The 16,105-nt window shown below is 35.7% G+C and overlaps 1 protein-coding gene across 1 annotated transcript in view; it reads right to left on the reverse strand.

Annotated features, from left to right (window-relative positions):
- Positions 1 to 8,110: 8,110 nt before the first annotated feature.
- Positions 8,111 to 16,105, reverse strand: part of tspan15 (tetraspanin 15) — a 34,296-nt gene continuing 26,301 nt past the window's right edge. The window contains 4 exon segments of the mRNA XM_044136487.1: positions 8,111 to 8,156; positions 8,158 to 8,279; positions 8,654 to 8,704; positions 9,252 to 9,365. Of these exon segments, the coding sequence (XP_043992422.1) occupies positions 8,126 to 8,156; positions 8,158 to 8,279; positions 8,654 to 8,704; positions 9,252 to 9,365 (318 nt within the window). The 3' untranslated portion in view covers positions 8,111 to 8,125.

A 16,105-nucleotide genomic window follows, 5' to 3' on the forward strand; every position in this document is an offset into this window, starting at 1 on the left:
AAAAATAAAGACCTAATTTTTCCTTAAAACTTAAACATTTATAGTTTTTACAAACTGGAAATCTGCTTCTTAAATTGGATAATCTATGATGGCTTGTTGAAGGATCAATGATTATCTTCAGCAACATGTTAGTTTTGGTCACATGATTGTCTTAACATGTCAAGGGTCAAAGCATTTTCCACAAAAACAAGCAATGATAATGGATATAATTATCTTTGATTTCACCTTTTTACAGGATAAGTCTGTATAATTACACCAAGTTGTTCCTTCACAGAGCCTATTTGTTGGAATGGAGTAAAAAACAGCAACATCTCAAACACTTGCAAACACCATTAAATGGTCAAGCCAAAAATGATTAAGCCAAAAAACTCCGAAATTGAGATTAATTTTAGAAATTTTCTAGAAAAAAAACCTCGAATTCCAAAAGATTTAAAGTTAATTTTAAAATCTTTTCTTGAGTCTTTTCCTAGTATATATTTTTTTACTTTTAAAGTTAAGGAATTTCCATGTTTTTTCTAGAAAATTTCTGAGATTTTTTTGGGGAAATTTACTTTTCTTGTTTTTGCTATCTACTATGGCTCCAATCGTGACCTAGCAGACTTTTACAGAAAAGCCTAGTTTGCTGCCCCAAATAAACTTTTAATTTATTCTACTCTGCAGAATATAGCAAGTGTTTTGAAAGAAAGCGACCCAAATCCTGTTTTTAAAACTGAAAATAAATTAGTTCAACCAAGCCGTGAATTTGAAAACTTTTGGATGATGAAGAAAACCCAGTTTGGGTTACTTTATTTGGTTTTTTAGACTTATTAAAAGTCTTATTGGCCCATGAATTATATTATCGGATGATTTTGGTTCACATGACAAAAGGTTTGGACACCCTGTGCTACAACTTTGTTTCTTTACTTATTATCGTCTTTTTCTTTCGCCACTCTTTGTTGTTGCATGAGCCAGGTTTGTGCTGTCATGGTTTTAACGGCTGAACTGGGACTCCACCAGTAACAAATACCAGAGTGTATCCAGTGCGTTACAAATGGATAACAAGGTAACAGAACCAGGCATCTCGGGATGAGCTGCAAGTGAGAAACCCGTTTTACGTCAAACCAGCTTGTCATCATTTAAACCAAACAGTATTTAAAGTGATGACGATCTGATGTCACATTCTGCACTCTGGCACACAAACTGTGCTGCTGTAGTTCAACAGAGAAAAGTGACCTCTCCTTTCACAAAGCTCACAGGAGCTCGCCTCTTTCTCGCTGGCCATGGAGGAAAGATAATCATCTTCTCGTTGGCGGGGCCGCAGTAAAATATTTATGGATTTCATTCAGCAGGAAGTCCAGAGAGCAGCAGGCGTGAGAGGAAGGAATAAACACCAAACCGCTCTGGACACTCCCCACTTATCACTCATGCTGCTCTTGCGTGGAAAGCAGATGAAGAAGTCTTGTTTATCCAGAGCCACTTGTGAGAGGAAGAGCAGACGACGCTTTGTGCTTGTAATGTGAACTCTAATGTGGAAACTTGAACGTTACGCCTAAAGTTTTTATCTTTCTCCTATTCAGGAAACAAAACAACATACAAGTGGTGGGTCTAACATGTGTACATTTATTAGATCATTTAATTCTTAGTAATCTGTTCTTTAGTTCATACATAAGTTCATGTATAAGGTTTGCTTACTTTGACATGAAAAATGTAGAAACTAAGTACAAAGGCTGCCCCAGAAAATGCACAGTATAACAGCAACCATCATTTATTTAACAAAATGCAACCTTTGAAAATCCCTTTTGAGAAAATGGATTTTTAATCCCATCACATTCAAAACTGAAGGCAAAAAATAACACCAAGCATTGGGTTTTATTTACACCGTAAATGGTCAAACTAGTTAAAGTTGGCACAGTGACTGAGCATTACAGATGAATGACCTTTGACCCAGATTGAAGTTGTCACAGTACAGAAAGCCTAGAGTGTCCCATTCTTGTACATTTTAAATTTACAGAGAATTGTATTGTTTTATTTAATATACACGCATAAATGGTTGCACTGGGTTCTATTTAAGGGTAAAACGGGAAAAACATCTTAAAACTGTTTGCATTATAAAGTCTAATCAGACCATATGTAACAGTCTAACAATAAAACACACTGAAAATTGAAGTTTTAGCTCAAAATTCAAACAATTTTCAGACGTAATGAATATTCTTTAAGGCACTTTGTACAGAATTTTTACTGATATGAGACATGAGCAGAAACTACAAAACTGACGGGTCTTAAAAGAGAAACACTGCAGCTTTAAGTCGTTTACATTTACAGCATTTTCTTCGTTAACATGTTCATATTGATACTTTCATCGTTTTTTATGAAATCCAAGCTGTTCGTCACTATTACTGTTGTGAAGGGAGTTCACTGGAAAGCAGAAATGGTTACGTCTTCATAAAATACACATTCTCAAACAGAAATGAATGCAGTGTTACTTTATGTGGAAAATAAATGTAGCTTTATTTTTTTTAGTAGAAAAAAGGCAATACACATTTAAAACAAACACATTTTTCAGCTTTAAAGTTCATAGGTGTATAAAAATAACCCCTCATGTCTTGTTTGTTGCACCATGAGAAAAAAAAGATTTGACCCAGATTTACTTAACACTAGGACTGTGTTAATTAAACCACCTAATACAGATATACATGTGAATATTAATGCAGTGCAAAATCAGACAAAAAGCTTAAAAATAAATTTTTAATCAAATTAAAACCCGTTTGGATTCCCTTCGTCTATAAATTACCACCAAACCAAAGCCCTTTTAAAAAGCACACCTTAAAAACATAAATCTTAATCAAGCATCGCAAAAAGAACTTCAATTCAAACTCGATCGATTTCAAGGTGAAGATTATCACTTTCGCTTATTTCAGAAAACTCAAGAGCAGACTTTCAAATGTTACAAGCACAAATAAATTGCAGGTGTGCAATAATTTATTGGCACCTCAGGGAAAAAACTATAGAATAACCCGTCACACAACCATTTTGGAAAAAAATCAAACTTTTAATTTGAACCCATTTATTGCAGGGTGTATCTATTAAGATAAATCACTTCTGACACAATCCTTATAAAATAAATGTACTTTTCTAATTCACGCTTTAATTGTTGACTTGAGATCATCTGAGCTCCCAATCAGAAAACCAACACTTCTTGTTTCCCTGGGGAATAAATACAGTGCAACACAGACGTTGATTTCATCAAGCCACTTCTCCTCATGCATAAATAACAAGCAAGTGGGTCAAAGAAGTGAAAAGACACTAAATAAAGCAACCAACTCCCTCTGAAACTCGTCTTTAGAAAAATGCAGCAAGTAGCACCATTTTGGGGTCATCCAGTTTTTAAAACAATTTTCAGAGTCAAACTAATTTGGAGATTAAATGATACCAAAAGACTCCTTTTCTGTCCGCTATGAAAAAAACAAACATGTTGAGTTTGTTGAGTTTGCTAAACTGAAATCATTTGCTTTTAGTCAGATGGCAGTAAGATTATGGTTCTTTGGCACCTTTGAAATAAAAACCTGTTGGACCTGAAAACACGTCGTCACAGGATCTTTAAGCAGAAAAATTATGCAAAATCAACTTTTGTTTAGCTCCATCTCAGTTCCCTCAGACTTAAATCTTCAGAGCGGAGAACATGAGAAAACCCAGGACTCTGGAGAGACTTTATAAAGACTAAAACAAAGACTAAGCTTTGTTTTATAGCCAAGAAAGGAGCTCAAAATATTAACATCAGGAGCATCAACAACTGTAAACCTGCTATTTTTCTCAAAATAATTATATCCTAATTTAATTTATCTATGATTGAACACATGTATTTAAATTAAAGGTTGTATTTTTCTAATTGACAGGAGTGATATTACTCTACTGCAACAAAGAATTAATTTATTTTAAGGCTTAATGAACATTTTTGGCAAAAATTGTAAACATATGCTGGAAGGAAACCTCATCTAAACTGCCAAGAAATATAATTTGTTATGCTAATGTTGCTTTGATGGAAACATTTTGTTGGCCTGCATCTTCAACTCAGCCAACTTTATAATTATTTTTTTGCACTGCATAACATAGAGATTGTAAATACTTAAAGCACAAGAAGTTGAAGAATCTCATTTTGCATTAGGAGCCAAAATCTGTCTGCTACTGTTGTCAGATGAAAACCTGTTGTTGACCCAGAGATTACCATTTGATTTAGCAGTAACCATGCCTCTACCAGTAAAACATGCATTTATGTTTATAATGATTAAAATGGCTAAACTTGATGAACTCCAAACCAACATCAATACTGCATTTTACAAATGTCACAAACTAACCTTGAGCTAAATTGAAATTTAGGATATTAAAGTTCAGTGACAATGTCTTAAATTTCAACAGGCTTTACACAAACTGAGCGGCAAACAATTACTAAAGGATTTAACCCTGAATGAGGAGAAAACACACAAACATTTGAAGCCGTCATCAACAAAACTCCTGACAGATGTATATAAAATCTTTGGTTTCCGTTTATATGAGACAAAATGGAGGTACAAACAACAGTTCAAGAAAGGGGAAGAAAAAAGAAAGAGGTGAATTGTATCTATTTGGTTTACTGAACACGCAGTCAGTCAGCAGGAGTCACTGTTTGCGTTTACTTATCTGGCATACACTTATACCATTTGGAAATCCGGCCCCGCTTGACATCTGAACTGCAAGTCAGCTGCTCCTTCACATCGTTAGGCTGCTGCTCCCACTCACGCTGGATTTCTGAGACCTGATTCCTGTACAGCCAGGTAATGAGCACCCCAAAAAACTAAACGTAGACAGAGAGAGGAAGTTGGAAGTGAGCGTAATTAATGCATTCAGGTCTGGAATTAATTTGCCACTTTCTGTTTTTTAGTCTTGTGAAGAAATCAGAAGTCCTTTGTTTTCGATTAGTAGTCAGAAAGTTCAAGCGTTTTGTACGCTTTTAATCCCGCTCCGGTGGTAAGGGGAAACATGTGGTGTGAATTCATACAAAGTCAATAATTTGATCAACACGTTAAAGGAGGCAGGAAGTACGGGTCGGTTTCTAAGCTAACTATTTCAAACTTCTGTTAAGTCCCGCCACGTTACGTTCAAAGACAAATTATCTCGACACAAACAAGTAGAAGCCGTGAATAAACTGACAAAAACAACTTGGGAAAACAAATTCAGCCGCTCTATTCAACACTCCTGTTCAACACTCCTGTTCTTCACTTCTGACATCTGTCTGGAATGATTAAGTGAGGTCGTTGCAAAGGGTCAAGAGGTACTTCCACAGAGTGAGAGAAGCATATTGTGAAAGGTTTCAGCATGCTGCTGAACATCAGCAAACAAAGAGCGAATAAATAATAGACTAGATGCGTTTCATTTATTTATAATACACTTTGCATCTGTGCTCATACTGTTTTTATTTCATTGCATAATAATTGTGCTGTGGTGCTCTGTCCCGTTGCCTGCAGTCTACACTATTATATAGCGTAGCTCGCTGTCATATTGTAAGTGTTTCATATCAATTAATATCAATAATTATTGCTAATTTTTTTTGCTTTAAATTTCTGAAATACTCCCAAACTTTCCTGATTTATCTACAATTTCCTTTGGAGCTGTTGTACTCATTTTCTCATTTTGCTCCAAGCTGGGGTTTTTTTTTCTAACTTTTAAGCAGTTATGAGAAACGGTGTCAAAATCTTAAACTGCTGCTGTGCCAGTTACTCAAAAGGTTGTTGCTAGGTAACCATAGAACGAGTGAGTTGCTAGGTAACCAAAGAGTGAGTTAGCTGATTACACCAACCTTTCTTAGCCGGGCATGAGCGGTTGAGCGGCTAAAGCTTTTCCTCTGCCAACAACCCCCAGAATGCTTTGCATTTGTGGATCAGAGTTTAGCGAAATTATTGAACATTCTATCAGACATTATCTATTGATTACATGTCTATTCTGATATATATATTGTTACTGAGCTATTTTGAATATTTAATATGTCTTCAAGCTTTCTGAAATTTGAGAGGGTGTATTCACATTGTTATTCATCGTCATTATTTGAAAATAGCCTCAAGATGACAATATTATTGTTTAGCATAATAATTTCTGGGGCAATTTATCATCTAGTAAAATCTGTTATTTTGACAGGCCAGCACAGAAACTCTATTTTGCTCCCGGAAAGAACAAACCAGCAACAGCGAATCATAATCAGGGCTAAAAATGAACTGCTTTATGATTTAGTTGCTTTTGTAGGAACGTGTCAAATGCTCAATAAGTCATGTTGCATCTGCTGCAAATTTCCTCTGAACAATACACTTGATTGAATTGGGTCTTGTCACTTGGAATGAAAATGAAGAGAGGAAAATGAAAGTCTTCTGAATGACGGAACAGATTAATCTGTTTTGCGCCACCTGAACATAAATAACGGTAATGAGAAGAACCCATTATGTGATATCAATGACTGCCAGGTGCAGAAACAGCTTGGTGACAACCAACAAGCTTCTTACAGTCGCAGCTGATCAACATTCATGTATTCATAGCTGTCAAAGGGGCTCATATCTAAATGCATTGTGTAACTTTCAAGAAGACGTACAAGGGCAGAAATGTCAGGAACAAAAAAGGTCCCAAGCATTTTACATCCAAACCGTAGAAGACAGACATTTAATGCAGCGTGGGTGAGTAAACGTCTGTCGCTCCAGAATGGTGTTCTGACAACATAATAATGTATGTATGGATGGAAATGCACAGAAAATGTAAATGAAATGAAGCAGCGTTTTGTTGCAAATGCCCTTCTGTTTCTCTCACCGCTGATGAAGTGAAGCCGCCGCATGTTCAGGGGAAACGAGGGAATGTATTTTCTGACATTTAATCATCAGATTTGCATCTCAGGCTGGAAAATGAGGACAAATGTTTGATCCTAGATGTGTTTCTGAGTCACAGATGTGTTGAATTTTACTTTCTTAAAATGCCTCCTCCTGTGAAGAGGCTGGGACAGCATGAGGCGTGGGAGAGGGTTTCACGCTACACATTTTTACACCACCTGGGTCAGCAAGAGAGGAAGTCAGAGAGCTCAAACTATCGGTGGGTGTAAAGGTATACAAAATGATACAAAACTAAATTCTATAAACTTTATGTGGATCTTTTATGTTAAAGTATTGTTTTACAAATTAAAATATGAAAAATGTAGAATGCATGTGGTCTTGCACGCCATCATTTTCACCTTTATGGAAGGCTGGAAAGAGCGAAATTATTGAATAATGAGAACAAAGCTGAACATTTCCTGTCTAAATACAACATGCTGTCTGTAAAGAAAAATACAGTGAAACATGGTGGTGGCAGCATTATGGTGTGGGGAGAGTTTTTATTTTAGTCGTTTCATTTTGTTTCAATGCATCATCATCATTGAATCTTATGCTGAATACATCCTAAAATAACTGGTTTAATGTTTTTTATTGCAATTACTACAATATTTTCTTTACTCATTCATCTTAAAATTTTTAATTTATACAGTGATATAAATGTAAAGGTATTCATATGTTGATGTTGATAATTGTCTTGCAGTTTATGAAAATTTGAAATTCACATACTCAAAAAATGAATGGGATTGTTTCACACCAACCCAGTCTCACTCCCAACTCGTCATATATTGACGCGTGGGACGTCCTTCCGCGTCACATATTGACGCGCGGGGTTTTACCTTATGCCTTACCGTAATTTTTTCCCTAAACCTAACCAATTTGCGGGGTTTTGAAGTTTCGGCAGTGTTTGCGAGGACCCTTCGCATGAATAATCCATGTAAAACATGCGACCTTCCGAAATCGTCAAATTCGTCAACATTTTACGGTGAAGGAACCTGCCCAAGTCGTTACATATTGACGCGAAGGGGCTACCCTTCGCGTCAATATGTGACGCATGGTCAGACGGCATCCCAACTCGTCAATATATGACGAGTCGGGTGTGAGAATGTGTTGTTCAGACAGACTGATGTTATCCTACCCCACTTTTTCCTTCCACTCAACTTTCCAGTATGATTCTTGCAAAGAGCCCCCTGAACAAACAACTTCTTAAAAAAATGATTTTATATCTTTATATATAAATCAGCTTTATGTGAGCTATGAAAATATTAAAATCAGCTGTGGGTGAAACGTGCGCTGTGCAAAATTTACCTGAGGCAGGAGGATAACCAACAACAGAATAGCCATCTTTGTATAGTTGTCCTCCACCCAGTGAATGAACGCATATGTGCAGCCTCTCACATAGATATCCTTCGATGCATCTGGCCGCTACAACAAAGAAAAAAAAAATTCTATAAGCTCCTGTATTCATAAAGACAATAAATGTCAAAACAAACACCTTCGTTTCCTGTCTTACAGAACATAGAACTTCCTGGATTTTGCCTTAATTTATTACTTATAGCCGTTATACCAAATTATACTAAGCCTTGGGGGGATTTATGAGTTGCTGAAAGCACAGCAGAGGTTACGGGGTTATAACCAGCTACCATGGAGACAGGACTTTTAAACTATTTGCCTTTAATTGGCACTTTAATGAGTCTGCTCGGTATGTCCAACAAGAGAACAGAAAACAAGATAATGAGCTGGAGGAACTTTAGTTTAAAGAATTTTACATTTATGTTGATATTTCTATGATCTCTTACCGTTTCACTCAAGACGTCGTGCCCACACATAGTGTTGACCACTGCATTAGGCTGGTGAGATGAGAAGAAGACAAATAAATAAATTTATATATATATATATATATATATATATATATATATATATATATATATATATATATATATATATATATATATATATATATATATATATATATATATATATATATATATATTCCCCTTCATGAAATCTAAAATGATAGGACGAGCCATGAAAACTTTCTGCAGAAGTTTCTTTTCACATTTATAAAACATTAAGAGTTCAATTGCTGATGACTTGAATACTTTTCCTGCCTCTCTCAAATTCAGCTGACAGATTTGGAAGATAAATTACTCACAGGTTTTTCATAAAGTGTGCATTAAGTGTTGCAATTATTTAACTCAGGTGTGTTGAGGCAGATAAAGGTTGGAGGACACCGGCCCTTAAAGACTGTATTTGAAGTTTTTAAGTACCATCCTAAAAGCTTCAATGAGCCACTTGTAGCTCCAAATGAATATATAAAAACTGTAACATGGAAATGCTGATGTAGCAGTATTTGCTTGCGTACCGTCGGTTGTGGTTATAATGTTTCATGCTCACCTGGGTTACACAGCAGGTATATGGGACTCCACAGGCCAGCGGTCCACGTCCAGGACATTGGTGGTATATGTTGACTTGCCAGTCTTGAAAATCTTTACCGCCGCAACACTGAAACTGGCAGAGACAAGAAAAATGGCAGAAGTTAGAGGAGGAAAGGTGAGAGGAACAGCCAGAGGGAGAGAGCAGGGTTTCCAAAATAAAAAGGAAAGAAAAAAGATGTTCAAAACAGTTTGGAAAACAGCATTAATTTCTGCTGAGCTGACAAAATGCCTGCAACATTTCAGGATGAAATGAGCAACAATTAACAAAGATTTACATATATATGAGTTAATGTGCTTCTGTTTGAATAGCTGGGCGATACGTTATTTATTATAGATAATTGTAGCTCAATTTAGCAAGTCAATCACACACTGTTCTCACATCCAGCGAGAAATTTAATTAGAACAATTCTACATAGAGCAAATAGCAGTTCACTGCATAAACCTCCCATCACGTATTATATCCTGAATGAATATGAAAACAAAATAAATGAAGCTTTTAGTTTGTCTTCTCACCAAAGATACAAAATCCACATTCTCTGATCTTTGCTCCACATTCAGCTAACATACGACAGGAACAAAACGAACGGATTCCTCCAGAACCAGTATGTTCTGGAGGAATCCAGCTGCAATTTGGTTCACAGAAATAAACAACACCTCAGGATTCCCATTATTACTGCTTCTTTTAAGGTGTTGCTTGTAAAAACCCCTGGGAAAAACAAAACATTACTTCACAAGGAAAATAAAGGAGTTCCAATAAGAAACGTAAGGGAAGTAATTGCCTGGACCAAAGAGTTAGCCATTTGTTTGCTGAACTGTTATCAGGTTTGATAGAAAGTCTTGTTTTTTAGCTTGAAAGTCAATATATGTCAATAAGTCTCATGGAGAAACGAGGCGCTAAAGGAAATGCAAATTATTCAGATTTGTTTAGCTTTTCCAAGGTTTGGGATTTAACTACAAACTTGAAAGTATTTTACCGAGATTCTCTTTGATATATGAAAACAGAGTAGCACATGAATATTAAAGAATGAAAAAGAATATTTATTTTTCTCTAAATAAAATGCTAAAATATAAGAGTGGAATGCATATGCATTTCACCCCCCTTTTACTTGATACCCCTAAAATAAAATCCAGTCCTAACCAGATCAAATCCTTCATTTGATGCTGTATTATGGTCACTCTGAGAAAAAAAAGAAATAAAATTACAACTATAAAGTCATAAAATTATGAGAACAAAGTCAAAGTATTGCAAGAATTAAGTTGTATGAGAATAAAGTCCAAATAATATGAGAATAAAATTGTAGAATCTGACTTTATTTTCATATTATTTTGGCTTTATTCTTATAATACTATGACTTTATTCTCTGAATATTATTATTTTTCTTAGTATGGCTTTAACACTCTGTTGTACCTTCACAAGTCATCTGAAGAGTAAATCTAAAATAAAAAATTTGCATAGCAAGTTTTGAAAAATTACACAGGCACAAGTGACAATCTACAGACAGACATGTATATGTTTATCACTTTTAGCTGCATTTATTTCTATAAAAGGAAGTGCATAAATAAAGCCTTCTTGAACACTTTTCATTATTCACCTTCAAAGCCTCACATTAACCAAGTATGCTTAAAAAGAAAAATATCGGGACAAATAAACGATTAAAGCCAATCTGAGATGCAACCAATAAAGCATTTTTCCCTTTTCACAGAACCTTTCACAGTTCTTTTCTAAGAAGAAACGAACTTCTTAGAAAGAAGCTCCTTTCTTCTTAGAAAATAACTTTCTTCCTTTCTAGAAAGCTCCTTTCTAAGAAGCTTTATGAATTAAGTTAATTCAGCTTATTTTAACATTCAGATAAGCTGAGATAAGATGAATGTTAAGGATTCAGTTTATCTCTGAATCCTTAACATTCAGAGATAAGCTGACATTATGTGGATGCTAAACCTGTTGAAAAGGAACAATCTTCTCAGTACTTCTACAATGTAAAATGCTGGCACTCCACTCACTACCGCCGTCTCTCTTTATGAATTCCTTTCCAAACGTCAGTCTCAGAGTGTAAACATGGACGGAAATGCCTGAGTGCCACAGTATTAGCTCAGCTTGCCATTCAATTACAGAACCAAATATTTCACTGAAGAACAGAACTGAAGACATTTAATGAGACGAGATGTAAAGATTTATGATGAATACATATGAGGAGACACTCTGCCAGTCATTGTGACTGATATACAGATATGAAGCCTGCATACTCTGATGTTTCTTCCAATACTCACAAAGTTATTTATTTCTGATTGGCTTGAGACTAAAAAAACAACAAGAAAAGGGGAGCATAAAACAATCACAAATCAGTTTTTAACGGCAATAAGTAGGGTTGGGCAGTAATAAAATATATTGCGATAGACACACAATATCTGATCAATACACATCTGACAAAATGTTCAATAAATTACCTGAACTTTGATCTAGAACCACACGGCACTCTGGGGGATATAGACAGAGGAAAGACTTTAGCCGCTCAACCTCTAACAACCAGCTAAGAATGTTTGGTAGAATCAACTAACTCACTCACCCTCTGGTTACCAAGCAACTCACTCACTCACTCTTTGGTTGCTGAGTGACTGTGAAAGATTAGAGGTTGAAGACTGGACTAAAATTATATTCCCTGCTTTGCTGGAGGATGATATCCCCAGTGAAGAGTTTTTTGTTTTTTTTTCCCCACTAGGGGGTCTTTTTGTGGGCTCTAGTGTCCCTTATATGACAGTAGGCTGACAGGGAAAGGGGAAAGGAGAGGGGAAGACATGCGGCAAATGTCGGCCGGGTCCGGGAATGAACCCACGACGGCCACGTTGAGGACTGAAGGCCTCCAAATGTGGGTTGTGCTATCCCCTACGCCACCACAACATGCCCAGTGAAAAGATATTTTTGACAATCTTTTACATGTTTATTCTAATATTTCTAAAGACATCAAATAATTCAATTACACACAACGAGTTTAACTTCCAGTTAATTGCTCACCAATTAACTGCTGTAGTTGTTTAACAGGAACTTTAAAGGAACTTTAAAAGAGCAGCGGCAACAAATATTGGATGTTTCATTCTGTGAGTGGGGCCAACTCCTCAGTGGGGCTGGTAGACTGGACAGAACCATCAGGAAAGCTGGCTCTGTACTGGGACTAAGGCTGGAGTCCCTGGAAACTGTGGTGGAGAGGAGGACACTGAGGAAGGTTCTGTCTATCATGGACAATAAACAGCACCCTCTCCACCACATAGTGGACAGACAGCGGAGCACCTTCTCACATGGACTGCTCCAGCTCCGCTGTCGCAGGGACAGATACAGGAAATCCTTCCTGCCACATGCCATCTCACTGTACAATAAAAGCTAAATCATTGTTCTGCACTAATCAGTCCAATTTTGCACAACTGCACTGTGGCACACTTGCTGTACATATATTTACATATACATATCTGCATTTTTTGAATCTCTGCAAGGACTGCTCTTAAGTTGCATTTTATAGCACTTTATAATTTAACAATTTATAGCATTTTATATTTTATTTTATTTTATCTACAACTAGTTGTTACTGTGTCTTGTCTTTATGCTGCAACTGTGAAGTAATGTCCCTGCTGGGATGAATAAAGTACTTCTATTCTAAACAAAGATGCTACTAAAACTAAAATAACAGAGAAAACTACAAAAAAACAGTCTTTCCAGTTGTTACTGTTCATATTGATGCTCTGGAGTTAACGCTGTAGCACAGCCAGCTGCCGCAGGGCTTCAGGAAGTTGAAAAAGCAGCAGTTTAAAACTCATAAGATGAGCCACTGCTTCATAAAATACGGTTAAACATTAGCCAGAAAACTATTGTGTGACCACTGGTTTTTAATATTTTTGTTGTGGTTGATGTTGCTTTAGTAGTGGTGAATTACAGCCACCAAACCAAAAATGCTCATTTGGCATTGATGGGCAGATCTAAGGTAAAACATGCACAGACTGAGGATGCAGAAACACTGTCCCGGCTATCCTGTTCTAGTTGAACCAAAACACCCAAATCACGCAGTTTAAAAGAGTCATTCTGAATTCAAGGAAAGTTTTCTGACATTTAGAAAATAGAAATAATTTGGGTAATTTAAACTGCACTAAAACAGAAGAGGTTTGGTTTGATTTAACTCCAGACAGTGAGGAAAAATGTGGATGTGCATATTTTACACTTAGTGTTTGTAAATATTTGGTTTCTCTGCATGTATGCAGGTACATCCTAAAAATACAGAATAATAATGTAAATATCTTTTTCATTAATTTCAGAAAGTGAAACTTCTATATCATGTAGATTCATTGCACATAGCAAAATATTTATTATTTCTTGTTATGTTAATGATTATGCTCCATAGATAATAAAAAACACAAATTGTTGCCATTTAAAGTTCATTTTTCTGGATTGAAGCTGTGCAGACACTAACTGCAAATTAAGCACAAACATCTCGCTGTGATCTCTGAGGAGTATAGATCTATAATTCAATGAAAAAACACAGCTCTTGTCAAAACAAAGGATCTTCAGCAGAGGATCTATAGCAACAAACCGCGACTAAACCATCACATCGAATGACTCATGCATGGCTGCAGGCGGTAATAAACCCACTTCCTGCCGGAAAGATGGGCAAAATAAAGTCTTATGATATTAGACACAAACGTTCAATAAGACTTATGAGGCAACCGATTTGTTGCTGTGCGGTTGTGAAATCTTCTTGAAATACTTTTTAACCCCACGATTCATCTCCGTATAGATGACTCATAAATTTGCAGACGCTGATTATTACATCAAAAATGGACCAAAGAAGAGAGAAAGTATTGGATGACCGTGTTTTGAGATCCTCCAAAGATTTCCACAAAAACATAAAAGAAAACAACACACAAAAAAAGAGCAATAAAAAAATAAAAAACAGGCTCCAGTTTGTTCAGGGTTAAAAGGATTCGACTCCAAAGCCTTAAAAATACCTTTATGAGATCAGATAAGGGCGGATTTAGCCTGTTACAAATGATGGGAGAATCTAATAGGGTTTAAGTTCAACAACCTTATGTGGCGAAACATATTGAGTTCTTCTGTAAAACCTAAATACATTAAATGACCAGCATTTCTCATCAACAGAGGTTTTTCTTTCCAAGTGGGTTGTAAGAAGTCAAGAGGATTTATTAGGCTCTCTGTGTGAAGGATTAGTTTGGGACCAAATAAAGGAATAAGGTAAAGTTTGACCATCATAGAGCTCAAAAGTTCGCTCTGTTATCTACAGACTTAGAGACTGAGATTCATTGAAATAAAAACAAGCAAAAAAATTTTTAATCCAGAAATAGAGAAATGTCTGTATTTTTAGGGTTAAAATTTGTTTAAAACCAACCAAACGTTTTAAGAAAATCTGATAAAATGAAAAGAAATAGTAATAATCACAAATTTCAAACTAATCAGACTTATTTCTTTAAATCTATAACATCTATTCTTTGACTAATTAATAATAAAAAAAAGACAACACCAATTACAGTCTACTACAGATTGCAGCAGGTTTTTATGAGAAGTATTAGAGGTGAAAATACCATTTAAAATGATAAGAACCAACATTAATAAAAAGTTATTAAATTCTCTTTCTATAAACAGAGTTTTTGTGGTTTAAGCGTAAGTCAGGAGTGTCCAAAGTGTGGCTCGGGGGCCATTTGTGGTACTTGAAATTATTTTGTTCAGCCTGGACCACATGTCAAGAATACTAAAAAAATAAAAGAATGCCTACAAAATAAAAAATAATTGGGAAATTGTCTGTTTTTGTTTTAATAATATACAGATTTTATTTAAAAATGTGTTCAGTGTTGAGTAGGTTAAAACAAACAAACAAAAATATTTTATTTTCAATTTTAATTTAATTAATTTTTTTATGGCCAGACAGCTTGAGTTTCCCAGTTTTGGCCCGCAGTGCAACAATTTTGGACATCCCTCCTTTTACGTTCCAGCACCTATAGTGTTCAACTGAATAATTAAAGGAAAAAAGGAGGAGAAATAAAAGTGAAGGAAGCACCTAGACCTGTCTGCTTTCAGCACCAAACCCATCTCAGAACTAAGACAGAGTCTTAAGGAGGTCCAGAATCAGGCGGTTTCCTTCCTGTCACTGAACCATAACTGGTCATTATGCAAATTAGATTCAGCTGGACACAATGGGAAAGGACCTAAAAGGAAGTCATTAATTAAGAGCCCAGAGTTTATGGAGGAAAAAACAAGACTTCGTGATTGTTCTAGTTAGTTTGTTTTTTCTGACTAACCAGTCATTAGAGAAGCTGAGTAATACAAGAGCTAATGTCACAATAAAAACCCAATTAAAAATAAATTATTCCTATTTATTATAAAACACACTCTTTGGATTGGAAACTAAAAATTTTAGCATTGATACTTATAATAATAACAAGTAGCCATAATGTTGATTTAGTTGTTTTCACTGTAGAAACAGGAAGGAATAATCCCCATCAATAAAACAAATTATGGATCATTCTTAAGCTTCATGATGTTATAACTTAGTTAAATGAAGATTATGAACTTCAATAAAATTCTCCTTTCAGTCCCATATGTGAGGAAGTATGGAGATCTTGGAACGTCACTTGCAGGAGTAAGTCTATTTCACCCAGAAACTGGACATGTAGAAACAGTCCTAGTAAGTAAAGGTCAAATCTCAGGTGTTCATGTGAACTGCAATAGTTATTTGCCAATTCAAACGTTTCTTTGCACACACAGAAAGTGCATGTGTTATGTTGTGGAGAATAGCCTCATGCTGTCAAAACAACTCCCAA

Source organism: Gambusia affinis, linkage group LG02, assembly GCF_019740435.1.
Source record: "Gambusia affinis linkage group LG02, SWU_Gaff_1.0, whole genome shotgun sequence".
Lineage (NCBI taxonomy): Eukaryota > Metazoa > Chordata > Actinopteri > Cyprinodontiformes > Poeciliidae > Gambusia > Gambusia affinis.